At 38.1% G+C, this 14,499-nt stretch overlaps 1 protein-coding gene across 2 annotated transcripts in view; it reads left to right on the forward strand.

Moving 5' to 3' along the window:
- Positions 1 to 14,499, forward strand: part of MPP7 (membrane palmitoylated protein 7) — a 151,962-nt gene that overhangs the window by 50,195 nt on the left and 87,268 nt on the right. For both annotated transcript variants that reach the window (XM_030504945.1, XM_030504954.1), the window contains one exon: positions 3,299 to 3,417. In XM_030504945.1, coding sequence (XP_030360805.1) covers positions 3,299 to 3,417 — 119 coding nt within the window. The remainder of the gene's footprint in view (positions 1 to 3,298; positions 3,418 to 14,499) is intronic.

Here is a 14,499-nt window from a genome sequence, read left to right on the forward strand (position 1 = left end):
CACCTAAAATGTTAGTTAGATGTGTTGCAGGAGGTCTGAGGTTGGGCTGAAGCTGTCAAGTTCAGATTACCTCTGTTGCCACATGGCGGCATCTCTGTACAGTGACACCTTACAGGGCTGCAGCGATTTGAGCTACTACCCTTCAGGTGTCGGAAAGATGGATGTGACAAGTAATCAAATCTGGTAAATTATATTAGGCCAAAGTATAATTGCCAATGTAGTGGTTTCAACTTCATTACCAGTTTACAATAACTTGACAAGTTATTTTGTCCCTGTCCATATCACAGAAGCACTTTCTTTTAAATCCCATTTGCCCATAAAGTCATATGCCAGCCACAATTTTCCATTTCTTCACGCTGCAATGAATAACAGCACCACACTTTATGTAATTGAGACACAAATAAAATGTGACGTTGTAGGTCTGTGTGTGTAGAAGATCCACATACTGGTTTTCTTCTGTATAAAGATCTGAATGCCCCTCTGAAAATTTTTGATTCTGTACTGGGCACCACAAAAGGAACAAGGAAGAAATGAGACTCTGTAAAGGTAAACCTTTAGAGGTGCTAGCACCTTCTGCTGCCATTGCCTTCTGGTTGGAAGGAGGCTACAGCTGAGCTGGATGATCTGGAATTACACAAATTTAACTTTAGACATATTCTAGATCTTTGTCTTCTGTTCTCCCCACCTAAATACCCAAGGTTACCCAAAGTCCTCCTCCTGCCTGATTTTCATTTGGCTCCTTAATTGAGGGTTTTTTATCCCTGGCTACATAGTGCTTGGTTTCAACAGGAGTCTTAAGAACAGGAGTTGTAAGAATAGCATGCTGCATGGTGTAGCCCTCGGGTTCTGCTGCTGTGAAGGGTGGGATTCTGATTTCCTTCTGGCTGAAAGCTATAAACGCTGGATTGTAGAGCTGAAGTAGGGCAGAACTAGAAACATAGCTATGATATTGGACAAAATCAGTCAGCACTTGTCTGATTTTTCTCTTCTTCCCCAGGAGAGTTGTATGGATTGGGTGCATTGCTGTCAAAGCTGGAGTAGCACATGAGGGACGTTCGCTCAGTTCTGTAGCAGGGACAATTCAGGGCTAATGCATGAATGAAGCTGATGAACACTGAATGAGGAAAAAATTGAGCTGAATGGGGAAACCTTAATGTGACTAAGCATCTGCAGGGTTAGTCGATCCTGGAGTGCTGGCAGGTGGGATTTTTCTCTGGGAATTCTGTGCATAAAACCTAAGTCTTATTAGAGGCAGTTTCAGTCTCACAGTGTGTCACTGCTGTAATTAGTTAATCCAAAAGGAAATATGAACTTTCATTTTATTCTCACTGGGAATTTAATTATCAAAACTTTGAGGAGCAAATTACAATTATAGGATAGTTTTGTAGTTGATCATATGTGAAATTTAGGCAGATCTAATGGATCAAAGAAAAGAAAGCTTACTCTGTCATACATCTCATATTGAAGAGAGTGGCTGAAATTAATATTTTCTTTCTTCAGAATGGCACAAATGATTGTTTCTAAGCAGTTATGCCACAGTGTAAGCTTATATTGAACTTTATATTCTATTTTCTAACAACCTGTAGATTACTCTGAGGTAAATGTATTTGTAGCAACAAAAGTGTCTATGCACAGAAATAGAAGGCTGTGTGTAAAGTTTTTTTTTTTTTTTTTTTTTTTTTTTTTTTTTAGTTTTCTAAAGGAAAATGTTTTTGAAGCATAAATTACGTGATAAAAATAACCATTTTTGCTAGGTGCTGACATCCTAATAGCCCAGGAAGCTGGAGCCAGGTGTCCCATTCAAACCTCTGTTCTCTGGGTGTCAGCTCAATCACTGACTGTGTCTTACTAGGCAAGGCTCAGTGTTCTTTTTCTGTCCGTGCAAAATTGCAGTGGTTTGACTTGTATCCTCTTTTTGCAGTATTCCTGAAGCATAAACAAGAGCAGATTTAAATAAAAGCAAGATTCTAAGAGAAATGAATGTCAACCACCAAAAACGCTTGGACCACAAAAAGAATGTGTCTGGAAGGAACCTCTTTTTCCAGAATATTTTACTGAGAGGCAATAAAAAGACGAAAATGTTAAATAATTGGATCCCGAAGGTGCTGCATGTAATTTTGAAACGGATATGTAGTGCCTGGAAAGGTTGTGAGATTACACTTACTAATAAATATTCTGAATCATAAGTTTTAGGGAGATAATAGGCATAATAATGTTAGGTAACCTATAACTTACAACAGTGTTCTTAACAAGTTGAATATCTTGTAAATCTGTCCTTGTGATGAACAGCAGCACTTGCTCAGACTAAAAATAATAACAGGACCGTGTATCTTGGATCCCAAGAGACTATTGGTGTTTTTGTAGACAGCAGACTGGAGAAAAAGGCATTTTGTCCTTTTTACCCCAAGTAATCCCACTGGAAAATTAAACATGTGCTATGAATTGATATCAGCTCATGCCAGGTTACCTCCCTAAAGAGGGTTGCTGCAAACACTGTTGCTCCATTTCTTGGACAGCAGTTTGATGGCCTGTGTGCATGATGGATATTTTATGCTGTATGCTACTGTGGAACAGTATGCTACTGTCTGCCCCTTGGAGACTGCTGGTGAGGTGTGCCACAAATAACTGGGAACAGCAGCTGCTTTAACCTTACGGAGAATCTCAAATACCTGCAAATTAAAAATGTTACTGAAATATTTCTCTGTGTGTCTGGGAAAACTCTGTTGGTTTTGGTTTTTAAGGTTTAGTCCTGCAAAACAGAGTAGTTCCTTTTGTCTTGCTGTAGATTCCTACTGAACACAGGGTAAAAAAAATATTAAGCAATATATTAGCAAGAAATATTTAGAGAAACCACGAACCTTTTTTTAATGGACCACCGTATCCAGTTTCTGTTCTTTTAAGGAAGTTTTTCCTATTCATGACTCATTTCACTCTTTGGCTAACATCAAGGGAAATGGAATAACGATTAAGCAAAGGAATGTATTTTTTTTCTGGTTTTGTCCTTTTTTTCAAAAGCTTTATGAATTTTCTGCATAACCTTGTGTAAATATATATGGATGTAGAAGCTTGACAACTGTGACAAGGTAAAAAGTACACTGCTAATACTTGCTTCTTAGTAATTGTTTTTTTTTTTTTTTAACGTTCCTTTTAGTTCTAGAAGTTAATGTTATGCTGGATACTCCAGGCTCTCTATTCAGTTAAAATGACATGCTCCAGGCAGCCAATTACACAAAACTGTTAAGTGAAATTAATGAGATCACCCCTAGATTACACTTTGTGTTTTATTTTCATTTTATAGGTCTGTACGAGCTGCTGGCTGCATTGCCAGCCCAGCTGCAGCCACATGTGGACAGCCAGGAAGACCTGACCTTCCTCTGGGATATGTTTGGTGAAAAAAGCCTTCATTCACTGGTGAAGGTAAACCACATTTAAGTCAGATTCTCTTTGAGAAGAGCATATGGAAAAATGTTTCGAGCGCCATCTAGTAAACCAGTGATCAAACTGTTGCTCAGTGAAAACAAAACAGCCTTGTTTTAACTCTGTTTCTGTCAGGGGTGGAAGTTGTTAAATAAGATTCTACCAAAAATACATAGATGATTTCATTTAAGAGTGATGTTTTGGCAGTGTCATGCTAATGCAGCAAACATATGTTGTTTGCCCTTGTTTAGAAAAAAAGTGCACGAAATAGTAGCAGGAAATCTGAGACTTCTTTATGGTCAACATTCAAGACCTGGAGTTTAGCTTAAATAAATAAATGTTCACAGCAAAAATTAGAAGGAATATATTTTCTGAGGTCAAGTATGGCAACAGTTCAGTAGCCACATTAATTTAAAATAATTTCCTTTAACAAAGTCAACTGAAATTCTAGTAAGCTGTTTCTTTTATTGGCTTGCCTCCATTTAAAATTGTGTTTTGCACATAAATATGTTGGACTAAAGTACGACCTAAAATAAGTTTGGAAGAATACTTGAGTGAAGTGTCCTACTATGAAAATGATCAGCAACAAGAAATCAAAGCATGCCATAGGAGTATGCAGAGCTACCCTGAAAATGTTAAAATTGCTTATAGCAGAAAAATGGGGCCAATCAGCTGGTTAGAAATGTTCCACTCCTACCAAATGGTAAGTATGTCTGCAGTCTCCAGTATGGAGCTAGTTCAGCTGGAAGGAAATTCTGAGGTCTCAAATGAGTCAGTAGGTGGTAGTAACCCGTGCCTTGACTATACCCAGATTCCCAGATAATTGAGCAGAATTTGTTACCCTTGTCGAGGAAACCTAAAATTGGGATCATTTCCATGTAGGTTTGAAAGAATCACCTTTCTCCATTTCTTTCAGTTATCTTATTCTGGAAAAAGATGTAATAATGTTGGCCAGAATTATTTCCAAAATAGCTGAGAATTTGCATGTAAAAGTAAACGCAAATGCGCTCTGGTAGTTGATACACAAAAGCAACAAATAGGGGAACAGTACTTGGCAGTACTTGCTTGCCTACAGAATTTCATCAAAGTTTCTGAAATGTGGTGATTCCCAGACTTACTGCTTTGCTGCAGCTGTCTGTTCAGGTGGCTCAGAAGATCACTGCAAGGGGAATACCAGTTGTCTTTCTAATATGGGCTGAACAGTGGTGTGCATCTAAGCAAAATGTTAGGTCAATTGCTAAATTAGTTTTGTTTCTGGATTGGGAATTAAAGAAGGCTGGCTAGAAAATGAGTGTGGATCTCTGAAACACTGACGTTTCAACATCTGCTGTAATTTTCCATTGAGGCAAAGCCTAAATATTTTCAGACTCCTTCACTTGCTCTCTTTCGCCCCTTCCTCCAAAAGATAGCAGAACAGTTACCAGTTTACTCACCTTGAGTACTCTCACTTTGGAAAAGTTGGCTCTCCTACTGGCATGCCCTGGTTACCATGTGGCTTGTTGTTGCAGGGTGGATTGGTCTTTCAGATTTTAACAAAAAAGCATTCATGAGAAAGCTTTCTTGAGGCAGATTGAAAGATTTGGGGATTTGTGAATGATCACTTTATTGCAGTTACAACAAGATTGAAGTATTTCAGCCATCTTTATTATTTATCTTGTGTGTTTTGGGTCCAAGTATTAAATGTGTGTGTGACTGACCCTGTGAACAGTTCTTTTAATGTCCTGTAAGTCTCACAGTATCTTAAAATAGACTTCATTCTTGAACCTGCATCTTCAGTGTTCACTAGTTGCACTTCTTTAATGCACCATATAAATTTCATTCAAAAAGACAACACTTTAAAATTATACTGAGATTATTAAGAGCATCTGCTCTTGACCTAGTGCATATCACAGGTATCAAACCTCACCTTTTGATTTCTGTGGAGTTGAGGCGTAGAAAGTGGGTATGAAGACATGCAAAAGCTTACCTAGTTCGTATCCCTGCCCCAAGATGGGCTTAACTTTATCTGAAACTAATGGTATCTGTTTGACCTTTAACACATGTTTAGAAGGATTATTCAGTATCCTATCAAGTTTCAGAGAAGGCAGTCCATAGCCTTTTTGGAAGAGAGCTGTAAGAGCAGAAGAACAAACCCATTCTGCCATAGTCCTTCCCTGTTACAAGGCTTCAGAAGTGCCAAATCTTTCTTTCTGGGTTCTGGTGTCTTATTTGAAAGACTGTTTTTCCTAGCAATAACTTCTTAAAGTCAACTGTACTTGCAAAGGCAAATGTTTTTAATTCCTCAGGCAGAGAATGATGACAGATATTTTGTAATAAAAAAAAAAAGGCATTAGCTTAGAGCCAAGGATGTTGTGATCCTCGTATGTGTCGGTTTTGGAAGAAAATGAGCATGGCTCTACTACTAATTAGGCAGCAATGTTTCTCTATTTAAGATAGACACACTGCCTAATAAAAATTTCTATTTTCTATGCTTCTAACCTTACTGTTAAATAATTTCAAACATTAGAAAAGAGCTGTTTTTCTAAGGTTTAAAAGGGGTAAAATGCTCCAAATTACTTGAAAGGTTTAAATATAACATTAACTTTCTACTTTTGTACAGATACTCTAAGTTTTATGGATAGTTAAGTTTCATAGTGTTTTCTGTATGGTTGCATACTATGGCATATGGTTTGCTATTCTGACTCTGACAATATTGAAAAGAAACAAAAAAAGAAAAAAAGCCCCAAACCTTGTCTTGGAGTTCTCCTCATTCAGTGTTATTGGACAGAAATCTCTTTGTGAACTTGGATCAGCCTGAGCTGTTCTAAGAAGTCAGAAATGGAAAAGTTGTATTAGATCATCCAGTCCATTCCCCTGCAAATACTGGATTGTTCCCTACAGTACATTCCTATTGTAGTAAGTAAAACCAGCAAAACTGATGCAACCGTTCTTGCTGTCCCTTTTCTCAATAAAGGAATCTGTTGATTAGATTTTAGTTTGCAAAGTATAGAGAAGAGGGAACCCACAACTGTTGTTGACAGTTTGGAAGAGAAAACTGGCTCTGGATAAGTGAATGTTTAAAATTTGTGTCTCATTCCCTCAATTTGTTACTTCCTTGTCTTATTACATAACTCTCTTAAGTTCTACCAAAAATCTTCAGCCATCTCATTACTTTTTATATAGCAGAGATCCCAGTTGTTCTGTAGAGATTTATAGAAAAGAAACATGAAGAGATGACCCTTCTGAGTAATTACGAGCACTAATGTAGCTGAAACCTGCAGTAGTACACATGTGCTCTGTTTGGATTTCTTTAAGAAGAACAGAAGGGATAAATAAAGATCTGTTCTAACTACTCTTTCAGCTTATTTTTAGAGGAGCTGCAAGAATTTCCATGTGCGTTTGCTTGCTGTTAGTGCACCAGACACATGTTTTACTGTTTGTCTGTTTAGCTCCAGGATGAAGCTTCTCCTTCCACTGCCTTAAACATTTCTGGTTGTGGATGTAATGCTCAAGAGCGGAGTAAGCTGATCTGTTGGGCTGCTACCGAAGCGTTTCTTAACCAGTTGCAGTTTAGTGATTGGTTTTGGCCAGCTCAGAGCATGCACAGTTCTTTAGCCAGTACTGTACTTTGCATTATGAAAAAGAACCCACAGCAAGTGGTGTTGCTGTCCCTCTTGACAGGGAGGAGTTTGTACATCCAAAGAGCAGTATGTGGCACTGGAAAAGAAAATAACTACTGCAAAAGTAAAGAATGTTTGGTGAATCTGGTCTGATTTTATAACAACTGCCTACTATTTTGGTAGCTGGCCCTGCAAAACCTAAATGTTTGTTAATTTTCTGTTAGTTTCACCTAGATATGACTTGAAGTTCTGAGAAATTATTTTGTATGTGCTAATGTTTGTCAATGTCGATGGCTAACAACTTTTCAAAAACTGAAATAGTTGAATGTTTCCTGGTGTAATTTGTTTGGCATGTAAATTGAATCATATGATTACATAGCCCAAATTTTACAATCATTGTGGTTTGAAAGTATTGGAAATTTCTGGTGTGAAGACTCAGATTTTTCAATATGTAAAGGAAATATGCTCTCATATATGAATATGAAATATGAACACATTATACCATATATTAATATATGAATAATTAAATATGTGAATATATTACATGTATAATATTTACATGAATATGAAATATGCTTTCAGCCTACTGTGGTTCCTTTGTTGGTAATGAGAAAAATAAAGATAGCATTTACAAAAAATGAGCTGACTGGGGCAAATTAAAAGGGAGTGATTTGACACATGTTCGTAGTGATGAAATCAACACTCTGCAGATGATGTGCTAAATCCTCAATGTGGTCTGGTACAAGCCTAGTTCATAGGCAAGTTTATATAGGCTTAGTTTTTACCCAGAACTTTACACACAAAACTCCATGTTAGTCTGTAAAATTAACAGCTTTGCATCTACAGTACAGAATCAGAGAATCTCGGGAAGGTTTCATGGCTTGTTTTATGTTAGAGGATAGACTAACTCATAGCTGTCCAGCCCTTCACCTAGGAAGAGCTATACAGGTTCTTTTGGTGCTCAGAGAGAGGTCGTATAGTGCAGCTTCTCCTACCCCGTGATGTGTCAGACATTCTGCAGCCATCATGCAGGTGCGTGCTATACAGATCTTGCGTGTTCACATCCCGTGTTGTGCATCTGAATGGTGAATGCTCCTGTGTGGGCACGAGCTCAAGCATCCACACATTTGGATCTTCTTCCCAAGACAATGTAGAGGGAACAGACTTCAGATTATACGACTTGTTCCAATGAGTCATGTGACAACTGATCCTTCTGAACTCATTGTTCTGAACTTTTGATGGGGATGATGCATGGATGGAGGGAATGACATCTGTATGTCAAAGGACTGGGAGTGTGATGGTGGCTGAGGAGGATGTGTTAGGTAGTGTAAGACCTGAGCGTGGCACAAATGACGTAGAATGAAGGTTGGAGATTGTACTGAGATGGAGTTTGGCTTTCTCCATGGCAACCCGATGATGTTAATGTTGACTGCTTCTGCACTTCAAGTTTGAAACTGATACTGAACTATTTTTTGCTGAACTTACAAAAGTTATTTACTTTCTCATTACTTTGTTCTTCATGTATACTTTCTCTAGAACTAATATTTATACCATCTTCATAATTTATTGTTGGAACTGTCTTTGCTGTGGGTCACAAGAACTCTTTCTGCTGTTAAATGTTATGGTATATAGAAGACCGAGAGAGAGGATGTAGTTGTGAGGGGATTTTGATGAATAATATGTTTGCATCTGTTAAGAGAATGGTGAGAACGGTTTCTGATTTCAGGGCACACAAAAGCAGCCACCTCAGAAGGAGCTCAGAGGAGCTATGTTACCCAAGAACAGCAAACCTGGAAAATGCACTAGGAGAAAGTGGGACTAGGGTTTGGTAGACCATAGGTGCCATCTAACTTCATATCTAATGGAGTGAGATTATGGTTTTGGAGGAAAGCGCTGGAGAATTGGAGATATATCTAGACCACCTTGGGGTGGGTGGAATTATTGACGCTGAAAGCTCATTCACTAAAATGGTGCTTTTGGTACTTGAAGTCCATAAGGTTCTTTACTGCTGAGTTCTCGACCATATTTATATAAAAAAGCTGTGCCTCCCTGGTAAAGGGAATAGGCTGCAGTTCTGTAAATTCATGTGGAACTCTGAAGTGCTGTTTGCTTTGGAGATGGGAAAAAGTGAAGAAAAAGGCAGCGTGAGTAAGCATTTACCACCTGGCCATCTGGAGGAGGAGGTGTGAGTGTGGTGGTTGGCAGCCAGTAACAATTCATGGCCAATGAAAAATAATTGTTCTTCATGCTCTAGAGGAGAATCAAGCAAGGTTGCTTCTTATGTTATAGTTTACTCTTTCAGTCAGAGTAAGCATGCAAGAGTAAAGCAATCACTCTTGTAATGCAGACTGTCCAAACAATGCACAGACGTGGTCTGTTGTGCCAGTTTGAAAACTTTTACTATTTCTGGCAAGGAGAGAAGGAATTTACTATAATTCATTAGTATTGATGTACTAGACAACAGGTGGCAGTTGTTGGTCATTCTTTAAATCCAGATCATTCCAGATCAAGGAGAGCTTGATTTTTGTAAGGGTGCCCTTATTCAGTGAATGTTTCTTGTTCAAAAAGGCATCATCCAGTCTTGCCTCAAGTGATACTGGCAAAACATGATACACAAAGTTTTCAACCCTACAGACCTGGAGAGGAAGCTTGGTCTCCAGTTAATTTCTGAAGCTTCCTCTGGCGTATGTAGAGAATATATATAGAGGAGTGTTAGAATTTCAGTGCTCTTCCAAAGTATTTGGAGGTAATGATCTAATTCATATACTGAAATATAAACTTGCCACATGCTTTCTGCTTACCTAAAGATGAAAACTGTTGGAAAAACAATACTCTGAAGGAAAGTGTCTAGATGATTTACAGTAGTTTGCCTTCATATGTAGAGTAATTACCACTGAAGCAATGAGTTGTTTTGCTTCCTTCAAAATTACTGCATTCAAAAAAAGTGTAATGCAAGCTGTTATTCCTTATGAAATGCCACATAAATTTAAAGTGTTACTTCTGAAGCCAAAGTGATTTTTTCGAGACTTGCTCAATAGCCAGCAACTGAAATCTGCAAGTAAAGAGATCGCTCTTAGCTTGAGGCAGTCAGCTGCCTTTAAACTTAATTTCCATAGGAACGGTGATCAGATTAATCAAAATAAGGTAATTGACGTTTTATAGAAAATAGTACATGATCTTTATTCAGGTTGATATTGTTTCCATGGAAACATTAGGGAAAAGGTAGCTTGCAGCCAGGCATTGAGCAAATGATTGCTGCTTTTGTTGAGATTAAGGGCGATCTGGTTGATGTGTGTGTGTTGAACTCTTTAACTTGTTTGTGCTCTTATTGTATAAAAACGCAGTACATCGGGTAATAATTGGGCAAAAAAAAAGGCAAAATAAAAATTAATTCCTGTTTGAAATCATAGCTAAACCCCTCAACTTTCCGCATGTAACAGGTTTACTGTTTCTTCTCTGAGTAAAGGCAAAGTTGTTTTGCCATGTGTGTTCACATATACATACCCATGCTTATTTGTGCCTTTAATAAAGTGAAAAAGCGCACCTCCAGTTTATTGAAGAAGTGGCCAGGCATAGCTTTGGATGGTGTAACTTCGTAGAAAAATGCATGTCAAGTTAATATCAAATGGATGGGTTAGTGCGGTTGTGGTGAAATATGGATCCTGTGTGATGTTTCAACTAAAAGTATTTGTTATAACTGGAGCTAGTAGATAGTTGACTAGAAGATACACAGCTGGTGAACGTAAATAATCATTTTTTCCTGAAGTCTACTGAATGGATTCTTCTGTGATGAATACTTTTTAAAATTTTTTTATTATATCTTTATTTTGTACTTTTGGTAGAAGTTTAACTTTGTCAGAAGTTTGGACATTCAGAATCTCTAGCATCTTGGAGTTCCTGCATCAAAGTTGCTAATGTGTTTAGTAATAGGCACTTGTGACTTTTCGTCTAGATTTTTATAAGGAAGTCCTGTTCCTGTCATCAACTCCACCTTTCAGCCCATTTTGTTAAAAATAATAATAAGAAAACAATTCAAAGATCAGTTTCCAAAGTATCAATTAAATTGTCTTGTTGACAGTTTAGTCTCATAAAAGCTGAAGAAGTTGGGTTGATATCAGAAACCTCTAAGAGGTATGGTGTACCAACCAACTTTTGAAATGAAAAATAAAGCAGATGAGCTTATTAAATCAGAGGTGTGAAGTGTTGTTCTATGACTATTACTCGAAACTTGTGAATAAATCAGTGCTTTGGAATGTGAAAAAACTTTGTTTTAGGTTAAAATCCAGACAGAGGCATTTTTTTGGATCAGCAGTAATTGATTTAAAGTTTCTGCTGGGAAACCTCCAAAAAGTAGCAGAAATACAGCCAAAATGTACTGGACATAAAAGAAGTAAATCAATCCTTCTAAGACAAATAGTTTGTAATTTCGTTGTTACTGAGAGGGCAATGTACCAGCCTAGTGACAAAACTGGTACAGCAGTTTGAAGAGAAGTTTTAGAACCAAAATCTATGCTCATACCCAGTTTTTTTCTTGTCTTAGGAAGCTCGTACAGTATTTATTTAACCAGAGTGATACATTTTTTGTCTATGATACTGAGGCCAAACAAAGGTCTCATAAGCTGCTCAGTAATAGTAGTCTGATAAATCCAAGACATGCAAGGATAATGTAATTTTAAACTATTTTTCTACAGTGTTCCTTTGGACCAGAAGTTCTGTGGCAGAACATGTGAGGGAGTGTTTTAAACAATTTTTTTGTTGCTGCCTTGGACTATGTTTCTTTTAAGATCAGAAAGTCATAACTACCCAAACAAGCCTCTGCAGTGCAAAAACATGGTAAGAGTTAAGAAAGATGGGATGTGATAGTTATAAAATCTTTCTGAAGCATAGAAACTGATACAATAAGACTTAATAAAAATCTTAAAAATAAGATTTAGCAAAAAATGCCTGCCCATTTCCTATCAACAGGTTTTATTATTGCTTACGTTAACTTTTCTTCTTGTTTTGGAAATCTTGGTTATATCCATTCTCCATCCATCTAATCCTCCTGAAGTTAATTTGTAGTGTTTAGTAATATGTGTAATATGACACACATCCTCACTATTTTTCCTCCTTCATATGAAATACAGGCATACACTCACAGTTTTTACTCATCTTTTCTTTTTTTGTTCCCCATTACTTCTCTTTCTTCTGTGCTGCCTTAAGCACTTCTGGTCTTTAAAATTCTTTCAGTTATTTCTATTTTAATGCTTTTTTTCCTTTTTAAAGCATGGAAAGAAGAGAGCAACATAGTATTCTACATGTGCGCTATTCCTTTAGGCTTACAGAAAGCGTTGCTTGTATAGCAGTGTTCTCTTAACCACAGCTGTTTCTGTGTATCTTTGTAGAATCCAGCACTTACTTCACAGGTGTGGTGATGTCAGTGGAAGTTCACTTCAAGAACAAATTACACTGAGAGCTGTAGCATGTATGTGCTTAAGATACCGGTGCTATCCATGTGGTTCAGAGTCACTGCAGAGTAATCAATAAGGTGCTGAAGAAATAAGATTTAAAAACATGCAAAGCATAAGGCTTAGTTGTCTATGCAGATCATAGAATCAGGGAATGTTTGGGTTGGAAGGGACCTTAAAGATTACCCGCTTTCCAACCCCTTTGCCACGGGGCAGGGACACCTTCCACTAGACCAGGTTGCTCCAAGCCCTGTCCAGCTTGGCCTTGAACACTTCCAGGGATGGGGCATTTAGAGCTTCTCTGGGCAACCTGTGCCAGTGTCTCACCACCCTCACAGTAAAGATTTTCTGCCTAATGTCTAATCTAAATCTACCCTCTTTCAGCTTAAAACCATTTCCCCAAGTCCTACCACTACACGCCCTTGTAAAAAGTCCTTCTCCAGATTTCTTGTAGGCCTCATTTAGGTACTGGATGACTGTTATAAGGTCTCCTCCCACTAAGGTTGAGTAACTTACAATGAGCAATTGCTCTTGACTTGAGTATACCTTCAATGCAATAGCAAAACCTAAATGTTCAAATTCACTTTGACAATGCATCTTCAGCATGGTGACAAAGTCTGTTTCTGTGCTCCAGAGAGAAGGGTTTCATGCCTCCTTGCTCCAGCTGAACCACTCTAAGGTACCAATGGTGTAAAAATCTTTCCTATTTATTTAGTGATGGTTCTAAAAACATTGAATTGTCTAAAGTTAGAGCTGTTTTGGGTTCGTTTTCACTGACGGCTCAATGGGCCAGATACAGTTGCACATGATTACATTATGGTCCTGTATTTTGCAGTTGTCTTTCCCATCCCCTCCATTTTAATGAGACCCAGTTTTTCTCACAGCATGTCTTCTCATGTATGTCTGCAGGCTTCTTCTACTTCTCATTTGCTAAATAAGGATTGGACTAATTCCTCATCTTAGAGACAATAAGGCAATAACTGTATGAAGGTGAAATATTTGTATGTCATGTTAACATGGCTATATAAATTCCTAGGGAAGACATTACTCTCACCTAGTTGGCATGTATTTCCAAAGTTATGCTGTTTTGTTACATGCAAACTAGATGAGATACTTAACCTTTTATACACTCCATCAGTGCTGGCGTTTGAGGGTAGTGTGAGAGTTGCCAAGTGTAACTGACCCCAGGACTCCTCTATCTTGGCTGCAGAAGCACAGTCTGGCACACAGAGAGATGGATATGGCCACTGCTGTTCCCATTTGCAGGTCTAACCAGTACTGAGGCTGATCACCTATGCACTAGCCCAGCTGGCCAGAAAGGCTACTGCAGACAGAGCAGTGTCTTTACCCAAGTAAGCGCCAGTGGTGCTCATATAAACAAAAAATCAGGCAGCTTGGTCCCATTTATCCTCTGCAGCTGATCAGGGCTGAAGTTCACTACTGAAAACACATGCACCTTCACTCTCTAGATTTCTAAGCAGAACCACTTTTACAGATTACTCTAATACTTGCATAGGCTCGAAGTCCAAATTAAATAGCCATGCCAGGACCCTAGGCCCTTTACTCAGCCACTGGTTAACACCTTGAGTCCTTCTGGATATGGGTCTCCTCTTACTTGCTGGCTATTGCAGCTTAAAGATTGCTAGCAAAGTACACATGATTAAATTCATTAGGAAAACAGAAACACACCCCGCTCTCATGAGTTTCTGGGCTTGGATTTCACATACACAGATATATATCCACCAATATTATTAATGCAAAGGAATAAAACCATAATCCATTTTGACTGCTGAATTTAGTTTCTCATTTTAATTTCATTATCCATACGTTCAGTCACTATACAAGATGCATCAATATGCCCTTCTTGATGAATCTTCTGGTCAGCAAGGATATATTTTTGCTTCAGAACTGTTCATTTCAGAGAATGTTATACCAACTAGGCACTTTGTGCTCTCCCCTTCAATTTTAGGTTGTTTTTCCTCCGATTTCTGCTGTGCTGCCTTTCTCTCTCACCTTTCCTAGACCTCTAACACGAA

Source organism: Strigops habroptila, chromosome 1, assembly GCF_004027225.2.
Source record: "Strigops habroptila isolate Jane chromosome 1, bStrHab1.2.pri, whole genome shotgun sequence".
NCBI lineage: Eukaryota > Metazoa > Chordata > Aves > Psittaciformes > Psittacidae > Strigops > Strigops habroptila.